Source organism: Tinamus guttatus, unplaced genomic scaffold (assembly GCF_059628265.1).
Source record: "Tinamus guttatus ecotype Peru unplaced genomic scaffold, ASM5962826v1 Tinamus_guttatus_pri_ptg000489l, whole genome shotgun sequence".
NCBI classification, from domain to species: domain Eukaryota; kingdom Metazoa; phylum Chordata; class Aves; order Tinamiformes; family Tinamidae; genus Tinamus; species Tinamus guttatus.
The window spans coordinates 3,416,067-3,441,168 of NW_028289023.1; the positions used below are offsets into that span (position 1 = coordinate 3,416,067).

Sequence of the window (25,102 nt, forward strand, 5' to 3'; positions counted from 1 at the left end):
TTTCTTATCTGTAATTATGGACCTACTCTTTATATTGATGTGTATTGTTAAGAAGTAGTAAAATTAGGGTGCTTCTGGAGCTACTAATGGTATTCAAGGGCTCAGTTAATTAAAAAGAACAAGTCTGGTTCTTCACCGCTCCCCTGCAGGATCCAATACCTAGGCTGAATGCACAAATCCCAGCTAAAACAGTTCTAATACTCTCACTTCAGCTGTCCATTTATATTCAGCAGGGATTTTGACAAAATATAGTGTAGGGTGAAAATTTTAATGGGCATCATTTTTTTTTTCTTAAGGTTACTCAGGAAAAATAACCAAGCTTAGCAATATGATTCATTGTTTAACTTTTGGAGCATGTTCTGTGACAAAAATTAACTGTAATCTTGTATCTTCTTTGCTCTCTAACCTTGAGAAGATGAGTGGAAATTCTAAAATGGATTTAATGTGCTTAATAACAATATTTATATGTAAATGCCACGAACAAGTAGCTGAGCAAACTTCGCCCATTGATCCCATACTAGCCCTTCCAGAGTTTTGTCCATCCATTGGATGCTAATGAGCAGCTCTAGTTTTCCTTTGGATCGGTGATCAGATGTATCTAGTATTTATAAAATCTGCTTAAATTGGTTTTCTGTTAGTAGGAAAAAGGGATTTAAACAGCCTTTGCCCTTATTTATTTTACATAAAGGCTTATTCTGCTCCTCTAATCTAGTCAGGCTTTCTTTCCTTTGGAGACCTTCACCAAAGTGTTGTGCAGATATGTTTGAGCTCTTCCCTTGCGTAGAGAGCAGGTTGTTGGATTCTCGCTTCCCTTTGAATAGAAATGAAAAAAGCAGTGTAGTCCTGCCTCTCTTGTGAGTATTTGAACAGGATACGTCTTTGGATGTTGTAGGTATTCCGATGTCCTGGAAAATACCAGGGTGGATTAGGGGGTTTATATAGTTGAAGCACGTGGGTGTGTAGGTGCAATAACTAATGCTGGGTGAATAATTCACAGTTAAGAGTTCACCTTTTTCGTTTAGCTTTCCTTTCTGCTTGTCAGTTGTGGGGGAGGGAAACTGCAGTTTCCTTAGACATATTCGTTTTGGAAGTGTTCAAGTCCTTCTGAATTTTACTGTGTGTAGCTGTAACAAATACAGTGAATACTTAATACTTGTGGTAAAAACTCTTTGCAAAATGTGACTTTCACAAGTATTAAACAGAACCTCAATACTGGTCTGGAAATATCTGTACAGATAAAGTTCTGAATAGCTCAGTCAACAAAATAAGTAATACCACCCCCCAAAAAAATCAGTATGATTATGCTTTCACACAATTTCCCCTCAATTTTGAGGTTTCTCTTTTGTTAAAAAAACAGTTCCTTCAGAAAGTCTCCTGCTTTGGCACTATGAAATGCAAGAGTACGAATGGTGACGAAAAGTCACTAGTCATTTTTAGCATGTGTTTTGGGGAAATTCTATTCTGATAAAAATTTCTTTTCTTCATTTTTCTGAAGGGAGATCTTTCCAGTGCTCTTAACAGGATTGCTATTTGTCACGCTGGCAATTGTCACAAATTGTGCCTTTTTTTTTCTTGATGAACATTTAGAAGTAAATATCTGTTATGGATAATGGTGGTTTTGAACTTTTTTTCTGTTGCTGAACATGCTTCAATACATCGTGCCTGTTTCTGTTGAATATTCAAATATTTGCCAAGTATCATATGGAAAACATTGTCTCACAGTCAAAGTAAGTTATCTAAAAATGCAACAGTAGGGCCATGAGAAGAGAAACTGTTCGTCCCCCGTAGTGCTGTTGAGAATCATTGCAGCACATTCAAAACTTAAGTCAACTAGAGAGTAACTGAACATGGATCAAGTTAAGGGCATGGGTAACTTTAAACAATTCCTTCTGTGGTTATAGGCTTCACTGGCTTCAGTTCATTTGCTGTAGATGTTCTGTGCAACATAAAATAAATGCAATTTTCAGTGTAGCTGAAGGGACTGTAGCTCAATTAAATTGTAATATCTTCTGTACTATGTGATGTGGAAAGTGTACAATTGGCAATGAGCCTATAGGCTTCCATTTTAGTTAAAGCAAGCATAGGTTTCTATGGCAATAAAAGTAAATTTTAAATGTAGGTGGTTCTGGCTGTTGCTGGTTTAAAATAAAGGTGGCAGTTGCAGAATAGTTCATTTCACAGCCAAAGGAAAATAAGACTTTTGTTGGAGAAAAATGGATCTACAGGGCCCCATATTTTATTACAAAAGAAAAAAAGAATTGTAAGCTCTTTTGGCATTTTTTTCTCCCTCTCTAGTTTTTCCTTGTTTCTTTCCACTTTGGCAAAAAGACTCTACTCTTTCATTATCATCTTGGTGGTTTTAACCTAGACTGGTGATCTGTATTAATTCTGTATCCTTCGTAATTTGTTGGAGCTTCACATTTTTAATGTTGCGTTGATTATTTTTAGTAATATCTAGCCCAGAGGCAAGAAGAGACCTGTGAGTGCTGTAATGGAAGATAAACTAACGGAGTGTTTACAAAGGGAGACCAGATTGGTGGGGTTAGTAGGGGACAACAGGTTGCAATAAATGGAGTTATAAATAGCATGGGTGTTTACCCATCTCTACTTGCAAGGCAGGGTGACGATGAAGAGCCTGATGCTCCACTTCATCTCTAGATTGGATTGTTCACGTGCTTAAAACCTTCAGCTTTACCTGCGTGAACCCTTTTGAAGCACATTCCCAGGGGAATCATTCATTATGGAATATCCAAATACCACTCCATGAATGAGTGGCCTCAAATCCGTCATTCTGCCCCAGCTGCCCTCGTTGGAGTCCTCAGGCCAGTTGCTGCTTTTGCTCTCCAGGTCTTCCCATTGAAACCAGCAGGACGAAGTGAAGAGCCTGGCGATTAGTGATCTGGATTTTCTTTTTTCCCTTTAAGAAGGGAGTATGGGCAGCCTATGTTGTTCTCTCTCACTGCAGTGCATGCTCACTTGGATCTCTTGGATATTGGGATTATCACTGTTAACTACTCAGTATAGAAGACAGTAGGTGGCAAGTCACAAAAATACGTACACTCTATGCCAAGTGACTGCCTATTTTGGTGCTGGGATGGTGACTCGAGTGCTGCAGTTGCCATCAGTCAGGAATTGGCCTTGCACTCTTGTGCTGTCAGAAGCCAACTAAGCTGTTTGTGTTGGTTGTTTTATTAGGGAGAAACTGCCTGTATTTATTTAAATCTGCACATAAATGTGGCAAATCATGGATAATGAATATTGTAGTAAACCCAGGAATAATGTATGCATTCAAGTGCTGCATAGTAAGTGTTTTGGATTCTATATTTCTTGACGTGCAGCATTAATAGATGTACTTTCTTGAATATGCAGAAGGACACATTTTAAAATGTAGTGTAAATTTATTGTATAATAAATGCAACTATAATACCACATCGCAAGGGAAGTAGAAGTTTGTTTGGTGGAGACGGCAGGATAAATAGTTCATATTTCAGAAGTTTGGGCTGTCATTGCTCAGCCTAGTCCAAGAAATACCTACTGTCTGCAGGCAGCCAGTCCTCTCTTGTGGTATGTGAGCTCGGGCACCAAATACACGATACCAGCTGGTCCGTGCAGCCCTGTGCTGGACAAGCCCCAGAATGGGGACGGCTGGAGGTTCCGTCTGTTCTCGAATCAGGTCCGTTAAAATGTAGAGTCCGGAAAACCTTTACAAGTCTTGCATGGATGTGGTAGCAGGTTTCTAGATCCTGCAGTTTGATAGATATTTCAGCAATTTTACAATAAGGGGTTTTAATATCCTTTGAGATTACAGTGTTTTTTCTCAGTAGCTGAAATTAATTTTCAAAGTGAGCCAAGAGATATCTTTAGTTCTTCTCAGCTTGCATTCTTCTGCCCCGTCACAAACTTCTGTTCCACTCTTTACTGCCCATAGGAGAGGGAAACTAATGGGCACAGACGGGGCCTTTTCAAAACCACCTTCTGTGTGTGGCACCTTGGGACACTCGAGGGCTGTCTGCAGTTTTGGCTCTGCAGTTTCAAAGCAGGTTTCTTATCATGACTGAGATAATTTTAAACAATACTCTCTTCCCTCTGGGGCTCTTCTTACTACCTGTGTTAGTTTTATTTGGTGATAAAATTTCTGCCCTACGTTTTTATTATATTTGTAAATTTAAATATTGGTTTTCTGGCATTAGTACTAGACCTGATTTTTGCTTTTTAGTAATAGCAATATGAAGACATTAGTGTCTTAATATATATAGCTAGTGTTATGTTGGAAAGAATCTATGACTATTATATGTCTTCAGGCACTGAAAACTCGTAATCAATTTTGTGTAAATGCTATAAGATACAATACTCGGTGTAGTATTTTGTTGCTATGGTGATAAGCAGAAGATTTTTAGTAGTCTTTCCATCCTTATAATAGCTGAAATGGCTATAAAGAGAAAACAAATTTTCTTCCATTGAGAGTAGGGACTAACCTTTAATGATACAACTATTTTTTAAGCATGGGTGGCCTCTAAGGCCTGAATTTTAGTAATGCATTATATGCAGACTTTACCTGTAGGATAAATTGGATCCTACAGTGGATTTGACATTCAAACTAGTTCAAAAAACCTCCAAATTTACCTTTTAATTGGCAAAATACTGCCAATAATTTATTTAGGAGAGATTTGGTTATGCTTTTAGCAAGGTGTGGAACTTTGTTACTGAGAGATTACGTGGTATTTCGTTGGATGACTACTTCTGGCTATGTAGAGTACATGTATATTTTGCCTCTGCTGCATTTCTTTGTACAAACATGCAAAACCATCTATTACTACAGCAACTGAACCACTCCTCTCACAGCAGTGCAAATAAACTTCTTGTGTGTTTGGTAGAGGAAATCGTCATTTAGATTAATGGCAGTCCTAAAATCAAGAAAATATTTTGCTTTAAAATATATAGAGAAATATATGTATGTGCGTGTGTATATAATTGAGCTTTATAAAGTGCAATGAGCTTATGATCTGTAGAACTTTACTTATTTTCAGAATCTTTCTAATGTAACTTCCAAGTGCTTTGTGCCTCCTCCAAGACCATAAAGAAACTTGTTGGGAAGCAGAGCACGGAACTGAACTCCTTAAAGCCACCAGCAAAACACGTCCTCTTGCTTCCCTCCTTTTGGATGCACTTCAGGCAGGGAGCATAGAAACTTCGGTAGTTCCTTTCATAATTGCCCCACTATGAAGATTCTGTACACTTTATAACCTATATGTAACAAGCACTTTCTGTAACCTATATATAACAAGCACTTATATGGCCTCACTTTTGTGAATTCAAGGTCAGCCTGCTATTTTACAAGAAAAATGGTGGCGATGCTGTGATCCAGCTTTCAGCAGAGCAGAGGATTGGCCCAGGGTATCAACTATTTGGCTACACCTTAAACATGATATAGTTCACATACTGCATGTGCCACTTGTGAAATGTGCAATTTGCTCTTAATTTGGTTGTGTGTCAACTGCTAGTCCTTAGATAATAAATCTCTTACTGTCTAGAAGATTTTTCATGGATAGAAGTCTGTGACACTTAAAAAGAATGATGAAAAAGAATGTTTTCAGCAATGAAAACATTAGAAGGTCATACTGAAGTAGAGGAAAGCACCTACATATTTGTAGAAATTAAATAATAGTTTGTCTGTAGTTCTGCATACTTGTTCAGGATGTAGGCCCATTAGCCCTGTTGTGGCTCAAACAGTAGCCAATAGCAGATGCTTATAGCAGGGGTAGAAGCAGAGCGCAAATGTGTATGGTATTTTACCCGCGTACCCTTCCAGTTTCTGATCACTTTTGGATTTAAATCCCGTGAAACTGCCTGGTCTGCCCATGCACAATTTTAGCTTTGCCTAACATGCAATATCACTATAGGAGTACTTAAACTTTAGCCATAGATTAACTACAGGATGGAGTATAAATGACAATTTTAATTCTGCAACTTTTTTTTTTTAATCTGACTTTCCTTTGTGCTTTTCAGTGTGTTTTATCTTGCCTTTAGATGGCTTTTTTTTTTCCCTGAAACATCTAGAATTTTTTAAGTTTACAGAAAAAAATTAACTGAACTGTTAACAAGCAGATGGGAATGCTGTCCTCTGTATCATGCACTCACAAATTTCTTTGTCCTTCTTCAGAAAAGATTTTTCTTATTTTTAGCTCCCTGAAGTAGAAAAGACTCCCTACAGAGCGGGGGTCCTTTCCGAAGAGATTCAGGCCCAGATATTGGCAAAGCTGGCTTAGTACGGACACCAGCTGTGTCTAAGGGGATGCTATGAGAACAAGCAGATATTCAGGCTATTCAGACTGGTGCTCAGGAGTCTGAATGCCCCCATGTTTGGATAGATTTTCAAGAAGGAAATTATTGTGCCACTGAACTGTTAAAGACATGGGCTGTTCCTGTGACATTGAAGCCTGGTGCTCTCGCGCAAGCCTAGAGCTTTGGAAATTTGGAAACAGAATTTGGAAATAGAGCGTTTTGGAAACCCCAAAGCACCAGTGGAGCCCATCTCCTGTCACTGTGTTCTCATTGTGCAAAATGCACCACCACATAGGGATGTAGTCACCGTCTTACAGTCTCTTTAAAAATTAATACCGAGCAGCTCAAACGAACAGCTTAGAAACGCTCACAAAGGCAGCGTCAAAACGCAAACTGGGTCAGCGCCTCCCCGCAGACCGGCGCAGACAGGCAGGCCACGTGCAGCCTGGCAGGCTCAAAGGTGAAATGTATTTGTATGAAATGCTCTCTAGCCCAAACAGTAGGCGCAAATTAATCCCTGGCGCATGTCTGAAGTGCTGACTTCCTCTGTGATGAGCTCTGGGGAGTGCCAACTGCCCTATACCCTTTATATGGTTTGTGTTTTGCTATTTTTAAGACTGTTTTTAGTGAGTTATACCAGTGTTTTAAATTCTTCAGTTGTTGTATGGGAATAGATACTAGTTGTTTCTTTATAGGATGGTGTTTCAGCTGCAGTGGCTAATGTATTGGTACACGTCAGGAAAATTGGAGAGAGGCTTCCTGCCCACCGCCCAAAGCTCTGCAGTACTGAGGGAAATCTGGACTTGGAACTTCAGCCGGGCTCACTTTTTGTGTGCATGTGTCTTGTAAACCTGCCTTAATGAAAATTCAGTTATGGAAGGTGTCACATCCAGAAAGATGGCTAGTCCTGTGAATTAATCCTTTAAAACATGCCCTAAACTTTGCTTGTGCAGTAGCAGGCAGTAGCGATCGCCTCCGAGGTTAGCATGTTTTATATTTTTGGTGTTGGTGGTAATTTCAATAAAACAGTCTCCACTAGTATGATTTGTGGGAGGGAGTTGCACAATGTTGCATCTCGGCACTACCCTTTAGATTCTGAAAGATCAATTCAAAATGGTCACTTTCCATATGCTGTAACATGTTGCTAGGCTGGAATGAAAACTAAGCTTGGGGCTTGTAAAGTCACAACTGCAGTTGTCCCAGTAATTTCAAGAAGCTGAAGCATCAGTACTAGTATTCAGGCTGTAAAAAAGGGAGAAGAGGCGTACTTGTTGGAAATGCAATACTGTAAGGATGCTTTTTTATTGAGAAGTAAATATTTATGGATTTTCCTGTACAAATCATTAGTGCCCAGAAAATTTGTAACTTATGCGGCAGGGAAGACCATCAGAAAACTTTTTTTTTTTTTTTTACATACCTGGAAGAGGTGGTTGCAATGCTAATAGTGCGTGCCTGTATACATTTCCAGGTAAAATGTATTCTTCCTTTATTTGTGAAGCTGAATATCTCCATTAAATTTAGTAAAAATTCCTTTAAAATATTTTCTTGGATTTTTTTTTTCAGTGTTTTTGAATAAACGTCATGTGCTTTATAGAGCAACTGAGTTATTTGTATAGTTCATGCCATATGAAAAGTCTTAGGTTATTCACTTTTATTTTACTTTTATCTTTGCTGGCAGACTGCTGGCATCATCCTGGTACTCACAGAGAAGCGGAGAGCAAGCAGAAATTAAATAATCATTTGCTCTGCTCTTGCAAGCTGAAAAGCAGTTGTCTTCCTGTAATCCTCAGGGTTGTTTTCCTGCACTTGAGTATCTGCGTGTCTTTGAGACCTGCCTTCCAGCTTATATCAAGTGCGAACAACCAACTGTGTCTGTGTTTCAGTGACATATTAATGTGTTTATTGCTTTTTTAAATCTTCCTTTGTATCACAGAGAAACTTGTTAGTTTTGTCTGCAGTACAGAGTAAAGGAAGATGTTTGAGACCCAGGGTTACTGTTTGGATTACTAAAGATTTGAGTAACTTTTGTTATTATTAATGTGAGGACTTCATGTGTTTAAGAAGCACGTGGCAGTTTGCAATGTCAATGTAATGTCTCAGGAAGCTAGTCTTAGCAACAAGACATTGAGGTTACATATATATATATAAAGCAAATATGTCGCCAGCAGGAGGAATGAAGTACAAGGAGTCTGTGACACGAGGCCTGCAAAGATGCCTGACCTGCATTACAAAAATAAATGACAAAATTACAAAATAAATGACATGCTGAGAAGGGAGTGTTCTCTCAGAGCAGAGCCTCACGCGCGGAGGAGTTGGGTGCTGCTCCGCTTTACCCTGCATGGTGGAAAGGACACTTAGGTTACGTGCTGCTGGTCTGGAATGGTTCTTTAAATGCTGATGTCTCTCTCCTAACTGGCCTAATGTGTTTTTATTGTTATGCCACGCTGCTTTCAGAGGGCCTAGAAGGAAGTGTGTCACCTCGGTGGCATTTGGGATCATTGTTTTTAAATCAACATTGCTGCAATATCATCCATCAGCTGTGAGTGTTAAAGTGAAATACGGCTGTTCCCAGAGCTGCTGTCCTTCCCTGAGGAAGGCCAGTGGATTAGAAATCTGCATTCCTGTATCGTAGCAGCACGGGACAATGTTGCTGTAATTTCTCCTAGGTTTATCCCTGCGGATTGGTTTGCAGAGTGAATTATCTGAAAGAATCAATGTGAAAGTGTTCAGCCCCTCTTTTCATATAAACAACCTCACGCGTCACCTCTTTTGGACCCCAGTTGTCTGTAGCGGAGGGGGAAGCCCAGCCCAACCCAGGCCTTGCTTCTACACAGTTTCTCTAAGAGCCCCTCTGTGTGTGTGATCACGACGAAGGCTGGTTATAAAAACGGGAAAACTTGGAAGTGCGACATCTCCTGCAGTTTCCTCTCCCTGGAGCTCCCTCAAGCCGAGGGAGAATCCCCTTTTCCTAAGCGTATCCTAGCAACGAGGCCTGGCCCGCGCAGTGTCCGGGAGCGCTGGGCAGGCCTGGCGAAGCTCGTCGCCTTTCGGTGGCCAGAAGGTGCCTACGGCTCTAAGGAAAAGCTGGTGTCACATCGTCTCACGGCAGAAGATGAAGCATAATTTTTACTCGATTTGAAGGCTTGGATCTGAGGTTATTAAATTTAAAATGCACTTAAACAGTGGCCTTCCCTAGAGTCACAAATATTGAGATATATTACTTTTAAATTATTGATAAGTTAATCTCTTCAGTGTCCAAATTGCTCTTGGCTTAGAAACTAGCAGTAAAGTATCCCTAACGCAGGTCTTCAATGGATGAGATTTCTTTATTGTATTGAAAATGTACTTTTAATTTCCTACAGCGATTAGTAGCAATATGACAAATCCTTCTTTAAACTGATTAAGAAAAAGCAAATCTACTTGCTGAACCTTTGCGTAACCTCTTCTGACATGTCAATTTTAAAATTACAAATTCTTTTCCCTGGTTTTATGTTGGCTGTCCTTGAAAAGCCATGATATCAGAGAAGGGCTTAGAACATAATCAACTTTCAAAATTGCCTTTATTATACTCCTCTCATATTTTCTGTTATTATTTACTAAGCCACTCTAGTAAAATATATACAACTCTTAGTTGGAATATGGGCTTATAGTGTTGCTGGAGAAGAAAACCTCCACATCTTGCCAAAAACTGTGAACAAAAGACCAGGAAAAAGAGCTCATTCTAGTGTCAGATTTTAGGCCAAACTTGCAAAACTAGTAATCAAAAGAAAAGAGAGAAGGAAAGCCCAACTCTGTCGGGACCTGCTGTGTTAAATATGAAATTGGACTGTATTTATTTCATTACGCTAGCACTAAAAAGGATCCTATATTCCCCTATATATTAATTTAGAATAAACATAATAGTATATAGGAACATCTCCTACCCATTTTTTTCCTAGTGGGGTTTTATGCAGAACTGCTCCATTGGCTGCCAGCTACTGGAAGATGCATCACCTGCACCTGCATTAGTGTTTCGGCTCAGAACAGCAGCACTCCCCTTGGAGTGAGCTTCCAAGTTAAAATGTTGTATAAGGTAGATTTTTAAAAAATATTTGCCTTTTGAATGTGCTGAGGTCAGACAAATCATTCTTGCCTCCAAAGTCCATTTTCTACCATACTTTTATACTGGGGTCTACGTCTACGTGGAGAATGGAACTTCAGACTCTCAGATTCCTACCCATGTGCTCAGAAGCAGAGATTTTTCCCGGTGACTGTCTGGCACCTCAAAGGCAGCCAGCTAATATGAGGTCAATGAGCGAAGGAAGATACTTGGAAATCCACCCTTAAACGTAGGTGGCCCAAACACTGCAGTTTTCCTCCAGCTTTGCTTTCTCTCTACTTCCGTTTACAGACTTTCCCCTGGACTTCTGGCTCAAAAATTTCTCCTTTCGGTCTACTTAATAGGTTGATGACAGCTGGCAGAAGGCACAGTTGGGCAATGATGCTCTTCCTGAGAAACACGAAAATATTTTCCTGGATTCCATATAAAGATGCAGATGCTTCTTGTATCTGACACTGAAAATAACTTCCATTGTTTCCTGCCCCAGCCCAATGCCAAGTGAGCCGTTGTAACGGTGTGAAGCAGTTTTGCTGAGACTTTTGGACTTTGCAGCCTTTGAAATGTAACAAATTCCAACCAGAATAATTTTTGCTTTGGATTTCTTTTTCTTTGTTTGTTTTGCTTTGTTTGTTCTGCTTTGTTTGAGGAGGGTAAGGTAGGTAAACAGGAGGCTGTACTTAATGCTGTCTCTGTTCTTAAGACTCACCCTTGAAATGTGTGTTTTTCATAACAAGTTGTGTTACTTCTGGAAAATACTTGACCTTCCTGAAGAGTTGTTGGTGTGTACTAGGGAGGGCAGGCTTAGCTGGTAACATTCTGCCTCTTCCTGAGGCATGACCAAGTCCCTCTAGCAGATTGGAAGACTCTAGAGTTTGTCCTGAAGGCCCCTTGAAATCTAGGAACACCAGAAATCCTGGGGAGACAGATGCTTTTCAGTGACCAGTACTAACTGAGCATGTACTTCTGCTGAAATGCTGTCAGTTTTTGCTTCTTCTGGACTGATTTGCACGTATTGAAGGGCATGTATCACCAGGGCATGGTCTCTAGTGTTCCTCAGAGATCTGGGCAGTTTTAGAGCTACACCGTGGTTTTTGCCTTTGTTCAGCACTGAAAATGTGCATGTTAAGCCCTGAATTACCTCGAGCTTTAGACATAAAATGAAAAATTGAATGAAAGAATTAATTTCAGTGAAAATGCTTCTGTTCTCCCAACATTTAAAAACAAACTCAACAAACAAATTTTTAAATAACACTTCAGATAGAAGTCAGAAGCTGCCATTCCTCACAATAATAGGGAAGTAAGCCCAAATATTGTCTCCTCTTGGTGATCTTCCAGTAAAAAAACATTTATGCCCCATTCCAAAACCCAGTGCTTCCAATAGTTGCACACCCATTCCCTGGTCATGTGAGCTTTAGACTGTGGCAAGGAAGACCTAGTGCTGGCAGAGGTTGTTCTTGTGGCCTTGGTAAATTCAGTCCTGGTAATGTGGTTCCAGGATGGACACGACTGTCTTGGCAGTTTTGTTCTTCCTACCAGAGTAATGGAGAAAAAAAATCAACACTTTGCAAATGAAGTGAGTCCAAAACCCCTCCCCCTTTTTTTTTTTTTTGAAAGAGGTCTGTCATTTTGTTTACCTGGATATTACTGTTTCTTTTAGCTGATGGATTAACTTGGTCAGCATAAAATCTACTTACTGAAATTAATGAGAAAATCTCTCAGAATTCCTATATCTTTTTGGAGAACAGGCTTCGGGCTTCTAAATAATTTTGAAGTCATTAGGATCTTCCCTTCTGTGTACTAGACCTGCGAAGTTGCGTAGAAGCAAAGCAAAGCTCCTTGTTCTGCGCATCCTTCTACTTCCTAGCGCAACCAGGTATTTACAGGAACCATTAAGTAAGCACAAATTGGCCTCTCTGTAGAATGGAGAAAAACATTTTACCTGGGGGAAAAGAGATCAGTCATTGTCATCCACCTGTAAACAAGTGCCCTTTACGGTATTTCATATTCATAAAGCAACTGGATTAAGATGAGACTTGATTCCCATTCTAGGAACATGGCATTCAGGCAGTCATTGCAGATATTCTGTCTTGATTATGCTGAGAATGATTAGAGATGCTTCCAATCAATACGAGCTACCCAGCTCTCAAATTAGATATATTCTTCAGTACCTGAGGGATCTTGGATCGTCTATTATGTAATACTAATTCTATTTTATCTTGAAAACAGAATCGTGAAGAAGGAAAGTGCTTTTTGCCCACTGTTTTGTGCAACAGTGTACTGTATATTTTTAAATTCTGTTTTACCTAGGAGCCTTTGTTTAGTGTTTTAGTCACGACTGATAATACAAGATGTGTGTGTGAGGTTTTGAAATTAGCTTTAAGAAAATGGTTTGGTGAAAGGAAGACTCCCAGTATGTTCTCCTGTTAAAAAAAGGAGAGTATGTTCTCCATTAAAAAATAAAGTTGAAGCAGTTATGCAAGGCTTACCATTTCTAGCTTCATAATAGTCTGCTCTACTGTCTGTCGTCTGCGCATCCATTGATGGTGCTGTGCTGTTATTAGGAGGTAAAGCTAAAGTCCTTTGGCTTTAATCTACAGTGATTTTTTTTATTTTCTCTTTGTTGGCTCTGCTGAGCTGCACTATAATTTTTGACTTCAAAACAGTTTTTTTAAAAATCAATTTAAATATGAATCTCATTTCTAACTTTTTTTTTTTAAAAAATATTTTTAATAAAGATCTTCTGCTAATGGATCTGGCTTTTAAAAGGTGAGAGGAAAAACTAATGAGAGGATATTTTCCAGACCCCTAATTGAGATTTTTTTTATATGATGGTTTAAACTAAATATGCTAGTAATAAAGTGAACAAAAGAATGAATGTGCAACAGATTTTATCCCGAAGTTCCCAACAGACTTTTATTGCAGCCCTTGCTGCCCCTTCCCCCGTCCCACCCGCACGGATGAACCTCCCGGTGCCCCACGCAGGCTGTGAGCCCTGTGCAGGTTTGGACAAGGCCAGGCCCGGGTTGGCCTCTCGGCACTGGTGCAGCCCAAACCCTCTGCCTGCAGCTGCCCCGGCCGCTGCGTTTCCGCAGGCACCGCTTCCCTCCGCTCACCCTGGCCCCGGTTCAGTTGCCGCTTTTGTCAGTTTGCTTTCTCTTTTGTCATGTTTCTTCCAGTTTTTAAGGGCTTCTTTGCAGTAGTTGGTGCTTTATAGAAAGAACATGTCATGCAGAGCCAGAATGCACTAACCTCTCTTTTCTCCCCCCTTCCCTGCCTCTGGTTGTTGTCCTACTCCAAGGCATTCTGAACTGCTGCCTCTTTGTGGAAGCACTTGGGGATATAGATTTTCCATCACCAAAGCTTTATGTCAGAGAATGTAGCATCAAGGGAAAGATGTTTTTTCCTTTTACAGATGAAAGAAAATTGCTTTGTTTTCATATTCCCAAAAGGCCAAAGCAACTTGCTGTCAAAATAAAAATCTTTGTTCGTAGTCTTCCTGTTCTCTCCTCCTAGCGTATTAATAAGATTTGAACATTTATTTGAAATCTAGGCTTGCTAAGCAAATAAAAAACTTCAGCTAGCCATGGACAACCTCCTTGCATTAACTCTCTAGACCCAACAGTTACCTGTGATAAGCCCTTATTTTATTCTGAAGATGGATATCTTGTTGTTCCATTGGATGTATTTGCTGTGAAGTATTGGAAAAACACCAAAACTCAAATATCAGATGAACTGACATTCTTTTCATGTTCTTGGCTGACTGGTGCCATAAAAAAAGATGCAGACAGGCAAGTTTTGGAGCTTTGCAAGAGCTTTCCATAGCGCCAGAAATGGTTCCTGCCCTGTAGCTGGGAGGCGCTGAGCCCTGCGGCTCGCTGGGCACCTCTCCGTAAGCAATTGTCTGCCCACAGCACAAAAAGTCCAACGCTATCTAGGCTTGTTAAGTTAATCATGACATTACTAGCTCTCATCCTTCTGGCGTCATTTTTTATTAATAGCTTAGAAGATGGAAAGCACTCATTCCAGTGGCTTTGCAAGCTCAGATTAAATAGCTCAAAACCGGGAATGATTTTAAATCTTTAGCTAACGAGAAACCAAAAGCAATTAAGGCAGGAGTGCAGTGAATAAAAACAGTGAATTTGGAGAGAAATGTTTACGTCCTCCATTATAAAAACAAATTGCCAAATACCTATCACTTCATTTTATTTGTGACCTGTGTTTTGTGTCATCTGTTTTACTCTAGATGCATATGCAATTGCTGAATTTTTTATTTTGTTGCTTTTGCTGTATTAATCTATTGCAATAGATAACAATAAATTTAAGAGTTATCAGAAACTTATTTTCAGAAGAAAAATGTATTCAATTCTGAAGACTTCATTTTAAAGATTGTTTTTAAAACCATTCTCCACTGTTACTTTTTTTCCTCCTTTTTAGTATATTAACTGAAGCAAGGATGAGGAAAGCTCTTTTTTCTCTTTTATGGTCCTAAGAATCAAGCTCATTAGTTAATGGGTGATCCTGTTCCCAGTGTTTGGTGTAGCTGGGATATGAAGGGCTAGGACCCTCTATGATCAAAAGATCAATAATTTCAGTAGCAGGAGTGAAGACAGGAAAACACAAGAATAAAACGTGTAGCTTTAGGGCTAGATGATTTGAATAAAAAGTTTCATACAATTTCTAGTTTAAAAATACCCATCTTAGAGCCAAAATTATTTGGACTTCTAAGTTAATTTGCAAAGCTCATTTATGGATTGGGATTTACGGATTAATGATATCTTTGGTTTCAGTTCATTGGTTCGTAAACATGCAGACTGTAAAACTTGCAAAAGTCCTTTAATGTTCTGTATGTGCATATACTTTGGCACAAAAAAGTGAAACTTTTTGTTCCCTCACATAAAGCAGTATGATGTTTTAAACATCATGTGTATCATACTCTTTGAAATATGAAAAAAATCACAAATACTTGATGAATTTAGCTGACTGAGTGCTCTAAAGCACTGAAAGGCTTTGATGTGGAGTCCTAAACTTTCTGCAGGAAACGACTTCCTGGCCTAAAAATGAATTTTTGCAATTAATTTTTTAAGCATGTTGCAACCCATTGTTTAGGAATAGCTGCTTTAATTCCTAGCTATTCATTTTAATGCTGCCTTTGCAATTTTTTTGCACAATGCCTTATTGTGAATGGAGTCTTGGCTCTACCAAGATATCCGAGTGGATTCCTCACCAGACATCTGAGTGGATCAGGAATTGCTGTAAAACTCACGGACAGAAGTTCCTTGTGAACTCAAATAGAGGCATTTTGGAGGTAGGGATGTGGCTGCATTGTAGGATAGGTGGAACCGTGTGTATGTTAATGGTGTTTGCCCTTGTCTATATGTCAGGTGGACAATTCGCCAATGGGATGCTACTATTAATGACAAAAATGGCGAGTTAAGTGCTAATACCCATGTCATGTGGATACTGTAATTATTGATGAAAACAATTCTTCCCCAGGCAGGTTTGACTACCTTCGAATGAAAAAAATTATATATCTAAACTTGCTTATCAAGTTTTGGTACTGAAACTGTACATACATTGCCAGCTTTATGAAGCTGGAAAGTATGAAGCTCTGATGAAGCTTTATGAAGCTCTGATGTAAATCTTTCTTCATTAATAGACTTTCATAGCTTTTTACAGTGAATCAATATATTTAATATATTTTCGCATATTCAGGATGGACATTCAGGAAAATGTGTAAATGTAAGCTTAAAATAGAGGTGCCTTTGGCCTCCAGATATGACTTTTTTAAAGCTTTTTATTATTTGATGATACATATTTTGAAATGTATGTATTGTGACCTTTAATAGCTGCTCTAAGTAGGTATACCAAGTCTGTTAAGATATACAAAACTTAAAAATTTTCACCGGAATGTGTTTTTAGCCTAAATGACGTTCTGGACAGAGTAAATTAAACTAAATAACGGAGTGAAGTGTTTTCTGTGGTTGCCTAATTCCTTGAATTTTCTGAATTGCATTTTTTTAATGGGTAATTTAAAAATTTAAAATTATCAAAAATTGAAACTTGCTATTTGCCAAAAATGCAGTTTATTTTGTTTCCTCTCCCATAAGACACTGTTTTTTGCTTTCTTGAATCTATCCCCATTTCAGTGCTACCAAAAGTATAGAAAAATAAAATGTTCTCTCTGCCGCCCTTAGACCTGTGAAACACAGATCTATCCCACAGCACAAAATACCCCTCTTTCCAGCGGTTTGTATAAACTGGTTTTCTGAGACTTTCTGATCTACAAGACCCAGATCCGAGCAGTGCCATTCCTGAAGCAGCTCCACAACGTGAGTAGGAGCTTTTAGAAAGGGACCAGAAGTGACTACTTGCAAGAAGTTTGAAACAGCATATCCAGCTATAGCAGATGTGCAGTCTGTTAATATCAGTAGGATATAGGACACTGTACATGTGCCACCAATAGTACTTTGATCAAGAAATTGTTGTGTGTTACACCTTTGTTTCCTGAAAAAAATAATCTTTTAGTGCAGTGCAGAAATGATAAAGTTATTTGAAAATAACTGAAAGAATCCCAGTTTGCATCAAAATGGAATAGAAAAACTTATGCTTGGGAACATTGTCATGATAGAGAGCATTTAAGAACCATTATGTCTTGTTTTGTTTGTTTGTTTTTAAGCTGGACCTGTGATCTGCAGAATGCTAACATACCCTCCAACTCGAAGAGCCTTAATTGTGGGTTGTGGTCTGCAGATGTTTCAACAGCTGTCAGGCATTAACACCGTCATGTATGTATTTATTGCTTTCTTCTCTTTCTAAAGTATAAAAGCAGACAGAGCAATAGCAATTGTTCATGGCAACCCAGAGAAAATCTGAAATGAGAAAGCAACTGAGTGAATGAGCTGAATGTCTGGTTTTAAATTTACATTTTTACATTCTAAGCATTTCAAGAGGTTGCTAATGCAGGGATAGGCATTTGTGTAGAGATGACAATGCAGACTATAGCAATGTGCAGATGTGACATTGTATGTTATATGTTACAATCAAAGATACATGTGTACGTCTAGATCAGAAGCTGCTCTTGTAGATTAGGCCGGTGTGAAAATAGCTCAAAATACAGTGGCTGTTGACCATGTACAAGATGGAAAATGGCTATGAAGTGCTTAAGGAGGTAACATATGCCAAGGAAAGAAACATGTTCCATTATTATATGGTTCCATTACCTGTAGGAAGACTCAGTAAATGTAGAGATGAAGACAACTTTTGTTTCATTTTGTCTTTATTTCCTTGTTTTTTGTTACTTTTATGGGGGAGTCAGTTCAATATGTTGCCAGCTCACAAGATAAGCAGCTCTTGGTAAACATGCAGTACAAGCAGCCTGGTTAATGATGAAGTTACTGTTGATCCAGTCTGCCCGAGTAACTCATAAATGCAATTTCTGTATTATTCTAAGAGCAAGTGTAAATATTACAGTAATGTCTTGTGAAGGGTTTTACATCTAAACAAGGAAGCTTGTGGGGAGGTAGTTAAAAGATGCAGCTAAAAGAGTAAAGCTTTCAGTGGTATCAAGAGATACCGTATTCAAAGTCTTAAGTACCAACAACCTGTCGTAAGGGGGGAAAAAACACACTCATTATTGTTAAACTTCAGAGAAGGGACATCTGTGACAGATAAAGGGAGATGCTTTACAAAGTAGAGAGTGTCCATAAGTGAGAAAAAACAGAGGAAAGCCTGACTGGTAAGTTAAGTGTGAAACCCAGCAGACAGGCAGGCAAGTGCTTTGATGAGTTCCTCAGGCCCATTAAAAAGGAGATCTAACAGTATGTCTAGGTCCAGTAATGATCCAGGCATAACAAGAACACTACCAAACGACAAATCTTTAGCAGCAAAGTTTATAAAAGTTTTTGTAGCATCTGTGCTAACAGTGGAACAAGTATGGCCGTTCCCATGCTGGAGTTCACTAAAGATGTCTCAGAGGTCTGCTTCAAATTGAAAAGCCAAGGGGAAAAAGATCTTGGAACAAACTGATGAAATGAATAATAACAGATTGCGTGGGCTAATCAGCCCATACCCAACAGGGAGTAATTCAAACACAAAATTATCAAATTTCGGACCTTTAGCAACGTAAATGTGTTTGTTTAGATTGTCTGCCTATCAGAGGAGTTGCCCCCTTGCCCCTCCTCTGGAGAGGAGGGAGTGTTGCGTTGAGTTACAGTGCAGAAAGTTTGAATCCTGTGCTGATCAAAAGTAGTTGAAATTGCTATGGAATGAAATTAGAGTAAAGCTGCAAAGATGAAAAATGAATGTGCAGATGGGGAACATAAAATTATTACGAAGAGCCATAGACATCTTAGCTTCCAATCCACTGGAGATGTTTGAGTTGATATGATAGATAGAATCATATGAGCTCTTCATCCTAGTTCATAACAGGTGTTGCCAAAGATTCCTGAGAAGAAACTGTCTTTAAGAAGTCCTCTCTTTAAACAAGTGCAAACCAGCTCGTACATGAGAAGAGATGTGCCCTGTATATGAACAAAACTGAGGAGGACTCTACAGCTTGGAAAAAGAACGGGGACAGGAGGAAGGATAGAAGCCTTGTAAAACTACCAATGCTGTGGAGGAGATATGGAGGCTGTGCTTATTCATTGTTCCTCATAGCAGAGTTTTGTTGACCCCTATTTCTTAGCGTGCATTAGGTTTAAAATAAACAGGAGGAAAACATTTCTTCAGGCAGTGTATAATTACATTGCGGAAATCATTGCCACAGGATGTTATGGATGCCAAAAGTGCAACTAAGTTTAGAAATTAATTTGGGAAACTCCTGAAGTGAAAATTATTATAGTATTATTAAACATACTGAGGATACAATCTGTAGCCTACGACAGACACACTCACATTTGGTTCCTCTTTGGGAAATCTTACTGTGGTAGAACGAGAAATGAACAGAAAGTTCACAAGGTTGTGACATTGGTAGGCTGACTTTGCTTATCTTAAACTTCCAGTCCCTTACCATGCTCTATAAATAGTTTGGAATTAACCTAATAATGTATGTGTAGGAGGACAGAATTAAAACTATAAAATACAGTTGAATCTTAGCTTTAAATACAAAAATCCCTACAATAAACACACGAAGGCACTGTTGTTAAGGGACTGACTAATTTGTAAACCACTTGCAACATGCAATATTTTTGTAATCTAGTTTAAGTTAGTTTGTATTTATCAGATTTTGAAGCTAGGACTTTCCTATGAAAGGAAATTTTAGAAGTGAAAGGAAGCAACTGTCTTTTGTCTCCAGCAAGATGCTGTGCTTACATATGAATTCACAGAATCACGGAATGGTTGAGGTTGGAAGGATCTCAGAAGATCACCAGGTGTAAGCACCCTGCTCAAGCAGGATCACCCAAAACACCTTGTCCAACACCATGTCCAGATGATTTCGGAACGTCTCCATGGAAGGAGACTCCACAACATCTCTGGGCAACTTGCGCTCAGACACCCTCACAGTAAAGAAGATTTTTCCTCCTGTTCTCAAGAAACTGCCTGTGTTTCGGTTTGTGCCTGTTGCCTCTTGTCCTGTCATCGGGCACTGCTGAGAAGAGTCTGGCCCCATCCTCTCTTCACCCTCCCTTCAGATCCTCCTACACGCTAATCCCGACCCGCCTCGGGCTTCTCTTCTCCAGGCTCAAGAGTCCCAGCTCTCCCAGCCTCTCCTCAGGTGAGAGATGCTCCGGACCCTTCATCATCTTAATAGCCCTTCACTGGACTTCCAGCAACTCCATGCCTCTTTGAGAATGAAAACACCTGTATTATTATTGAACACTTACCCATATTTTTCTGTATGATGCACTGACTGACTGCTCTGTTTAAAAAAAACCAACTTTAACCAAAAAAAAAACACACTGTTAAAGGTGGAATTATAGAGGCATACAGGAATTTTGCAGGGGTCTAAAAGTAATCACACACTGTCTATACTAAGAAGCACGAGAAAAGAAAAGAAACTAAAAGAAATCCATGCAAATAACAGAAAAAAAATGAAGATTCAAATTCTTAAGGGTTCATGGTCTGAATACTTTCAAGTTAAAACTAGAATATCAGTAGTGACCCCAGTGACCGCTGGATTCAACACAGTTCATGTATAATAGAGAATGCGAAAAGGAGAACAAAAGAAGTGCTCTTGGAAGAGTTATGGAGAACTGCTTTGTCCACACAGTTGATCTAGGTTGATGCTCAGAAAAAGTTTCTTGTTATATCTGAATCAGCTGAATATATATGTGACACTCAGAAGCTCTGGGCATGAGTAGGAAGGCAGCAGAGTGGAGAGCTGCATGCAGAGCCACTCCAGTTTCTGCTTTCTAAAAATAAGAAAGAAAATGTAAAAATAGGCTGAGGAGACGGTGACTCTTCAGAACAGATTCTAGCATGCTAAATTTAGTTAGTAAAAGGATAAAGCTCAGTGACCTATTGTTTTGTTTCCTTTTGTGTGTGTGTGTGTGTGTGTCTGTGTGTGTCCTGAGAATAAGGGATACAAATGCTGTAAGATACTGGACTGAAGTAAAAAAAAAAAATCCTTTTTTACCAGGGCTTTTTCCAGGTTAACTGACATATGAAAGATAATTGCATGCAATTTTAGAGAAGCATCGCTAATGGAAATGCAAGCAGGTTGGAAAGGATTCAAGTACTTGATTTCTTACCACTGGGGGATTTTCTCGTCTTGAAAACTGTTTCAAGCCTAGAATCACAAATCCCTCTGACAGGATGCCAAAAAAGAAGGTGGGAAGGAGGTTGCCTTCCCAGATAGCAGTTACTGCAAGTCAGGTAGTTCAGAACCACATACCCAAGACTTTTGCTGAATCACAGGTGTGCAGAGACTTTCAAGCCCACAGTGGCACAGTTAAAATTTGGAGGAAGAAGAACAACCATTTTTTTTAAGGTAAAATTTCACGATAAGTTTCCTTATCAGTTACTTCTAGAAATCTTATTAAAAAAAAAAACACAACCTTTTTTTTCTATATTGAAGAATTTGACTGTTTGAGATTGTTAAATGACAAACAGTGTAAATCAGTGTTTTAGCTACGTGCTCAAGTCCCAGCAGGACTCCAACTTCTGAAAACACTCCTGATACTGTGCAGCTTCAGTGCAGTCAAAACAAATCATGGGGAAAAAAGCTCTTGGAAAAATCCTAAATTAGCTTCAATACTAAGCAGTAATTTAGCCATTACAGGAGGCAACTCAGTGTTATTTTGTCGTACATGTGCTCGCTCTGGACTGAATCAAGGTTTTTGTGACCTGCGTCAGAATTTCTTCTTCTTTTTGGAGACCAGCTAGCTTGAAGCTAGCCGATGGACATTCAAACAAGCTCTCCATGTTTTCAGGCCTTCAAATATGTTACGTCCTAGTTCAAAAAGCTTAAGAGGCAGCTGTATCATCTTAATTAATCATATTCTCATAAAACTTTAAGAGAAGCAGTCCTGATGAAAGGCAAACAAAAAATTTGTTTTGCAGTTGAAGCAGTAATTGTGATGTGATGCTAATTTAGTCATTCGCTATTATCATTTCATATTGTCTTAGAAAAGCTTTCTGTAACTGAAATGTGGTATACAATGTCAAAAGGAGAGCTTCTGGACTTCCACTGTTTTCAGCTTGGATTGTAATTAATGTATGTGAGCTGATATTCCCAAAGGTTATGTGAATTCACATGTAAGATATATCTGTGCATGGATTTGGTCCACAGACACTTTCAAGCTGTAACAAACAAACAGCCTGTTTTTTTTAATCAGTGCAAGCAAATAAAAGAACAAAAAAAAAAGAGGTGATAAAAACGAGCATCCTTCACCAACTGGGAAGAAGTGGGGAGTGGAAGAAAATATTATATAGAGGAGGAAAAAAGCTCAGAGTAACGAGAGAGAAGAAAAAAGAACCTGAATAAAAGAAAGAAGGAAAAGATAAGGGGAGACAAAAGGAGATTATGTAACAAGTGGGAATTGAGGGTTTGAAGAAAGGTTAAGAATATTAAAACAATTAACATGAAAACTGAACGAGTGTTGTACTGAATATGAATGAGAGAATAAACAAATGCATGAGAGAGACTGAGCCTGGAAAGAAGCCAGGATACTTTTGAAGTTTAAGAGATGTTAGAGGGAAGTTTAATGTCAAAAAACATTTCCTGGTAGGTTCGATAGCCGGTCTGTGGTACAGCAATTACAGAGCTTGAACCTTCACTTCTGGTAGCTTTAGTGTTAGACAGTGCTCGGCTGTCTGCAGCATTGCACTCAAGCAGCTCTCTTGCTTTGTTTTTTTTGTATTTGTGGATTGGCAGGAATGCATGGTTCAATCTGCCGAGGGGCAGCAAAGCTGTAGTGGAGAAATTCTGCTTTGAATCGCAGTTCCCCCCTCTGCCTCTCCTCCATCATGGGTGCTTTGAGGTTCAGCTCTACTTCCATGAAGGACAAACAGGAGTGCAGGGCTCAGAGATGTCAGTTTTTGCTTGTGCTTTGCATTGGTCTGAGTGGAATAAAGATGCAGAGAGATGGGTGTTGCTGAGGAGGAGGATGCTGGAGGAGGGAGATGTGGGTGCTGCCTCATGTGGCAGGGAGACACGTGCCTTGCTCTGAGGCCCTCTGTGTGAGGGAAGAGGCCCTAGTGAGGGAAGGTAGAGACCAGCATGGGGTTTTATGTACTTCTCAATTGCAAATCCGAAAGATGAGGTGGCTAAGGATGTTCTAGATTTGTTTTTTTTTTCCTCCTGTTTGCTCTCTTCATTTATCTAGCAGAATTATCTGAAGACTGGGGCTCTGTGAGGGATTAAAAGTACCTAAATATCAGCTTAGAAACAGAGCACATGTAGCCATTCCCATAAGGATGCACTGGAATGTAATCCAGCAGGTAGAGACACTGAACTCTAGCAGATGCCCTTCTTTATTTGAGTCTAAATAATAAGAAGAAACTAGTTGAGAGTGTTAAACTGGGAAACATCCTAAGTAATGTAATTGATAAGGAGTGCTTGATTTCTAGAAAGACTGAAAACGCAAACCTGAAGATCTGCTCCAAGAAGGCAGTTCAGTAAATTTGAAAATTTGCAAGGTTGTCATGGTATTGCTAAAAATTACATATCATTAGCTCTGTTTCACAGATGACTTGTGCTTCAAAAGTTCTAGTTATCGAGTGAAAGATTTTCATAAATATTCTTGTATATCTCTAATTCTGGAGACACTGCCAGATCTTAAGCAATGTGTATAACTATGTTTACATCTCAGCAGTGTAAATAATTAATCCATGTTTTAGCTCTGAAGGCTGTAATTTATCATTTTAGCCATTTTTGAGAGGGTATTTAGAATACTAGTGAGGGGTAAATCTGTTTAGACAAAGTACAGAGGCTGATTTCCTAGAATAAAGCTCTAAAAATATCACCTGTGTAAAAGTGGTGATAGCATTAAACCCGCACAGTATTTCAAGTTTAAAGTCAAGAATTGCAAATAAAAAAAGAGTGATTCTTCCTTCTCCTGTTTATCTCAGCTTTTGTGATTGTCAGAAAATAAGCTGATTCAGTTTGGACGTGTGAATGTGTAATTCATTATTAAAGAAAAATAGGTAAAATGTGACTGTGGCTTGGGTTATTTGAGATTCCCCCTCAGGCTGGAGCTTCTCACTGCCAGTGCCTGTTCGCTGCACACAGTGATACATTTTGTGCTTGTATTCTGTTTGAAAGTTTGGAATAAAAAAAAGAAAAAAAATACACATAAAGGAAAAAAAAAAGAAGGGTGCAAAACAAACAAAGCACGGTGGAGTTGTTAGCTAGAGTAAAGCTGTGAAATGTTTAACATACTTAAGAAACTGCTTGTTTTGTCAAATAAACTAGCCAAAGCTTTTGGAAGATAGCTTTGAAAAATACATCCATGTCCTAAGCCATGGAGATTACAGAACAGGTAGTTTTGACATAAAAGTTTTGGAGGATGAATACCAGAAAGGTGTGGAAAGTAATTCCAGATGTTATGTAACACGAGTAATGGGAATACATTGAGAAAGGTAATATTAAGAATGATTACAGGAACAGAGTTTAGTTCTTAGAAATACTAGGCTGAGTGGTCTCTTAAGGGAAGTTGGAAGTATTCATCTTTTCTAATTGCTTTATCTTAAGATGTTACAGCAATAGAGACTGCATTAGAAATAATGCATTTTGTGGGTGTTTGTAAACTGGAATTAGTAGGCATAAGCTGCAAGGCTGAACTGTTAGTTCATGTATTTTGTAATTTCCTTTACGTGGGATTTTTACATGCCACCTCTGTCCTAATAATTATTTTTTCAAGAAAAGTATTATCGAAGACCTAAGAAACAGAAGAAAAAACCTGAAAACCTAAATGAAATGAAAATATTCTGAATGCATTAAAGGGCCTTGAGGTTGATGTTTTTCTGCATTATAACTTTTTTTAAAGTTTAAAAATAAACTACAAAAAGCCTTCCTATCCTGCAGGGGAAGCCAATTCAGCAACTCAGGTATGAGGTGTTTCAGGAATTTTATTTGCTGGGTAATTCAAGGTTCTAATTCTGTCTTGAAAATATTGAGCTTTTAGTCTCCTGCTCAGTTCCCTGGTGCTGAATCTCCTTTCCCACTCTCTTTTTCCTCCCACAGCTGGACCCTCAGTATCTTATGATTTTAAGAATCACCATATGCAATAGTTTCCTTTTCTCTTTCTTTCTTTTTTTTTTTTGTCACAGACTTTCTCTTAG

The 25,102-nt window shown here is 38.9% G+C and overlaps 1 protein-coding gene across 1 annotated transcript in view; it reads left to right on the top strand.

Moving 5' to 3' along the window:
* The window catches only part of SLC2A13 (solute carrier family 2 member 13), a 124,180-nt gene that overhangs the window by 36,465 nt on the left and 62,613 nt on the right, over nt 1-25,102 (top strand). Inside the window, exon 4 of the mRNA XM_088533223.1 lies at nt 17,058-17,166. Within this exon, the coding sequence (XP_088389349.1) occupies nt 17,058-17,166 (109 nt within the window). The remainder of the gene's footprint in view (nt 1-17,057; nt 17,167-25,102) is intronic.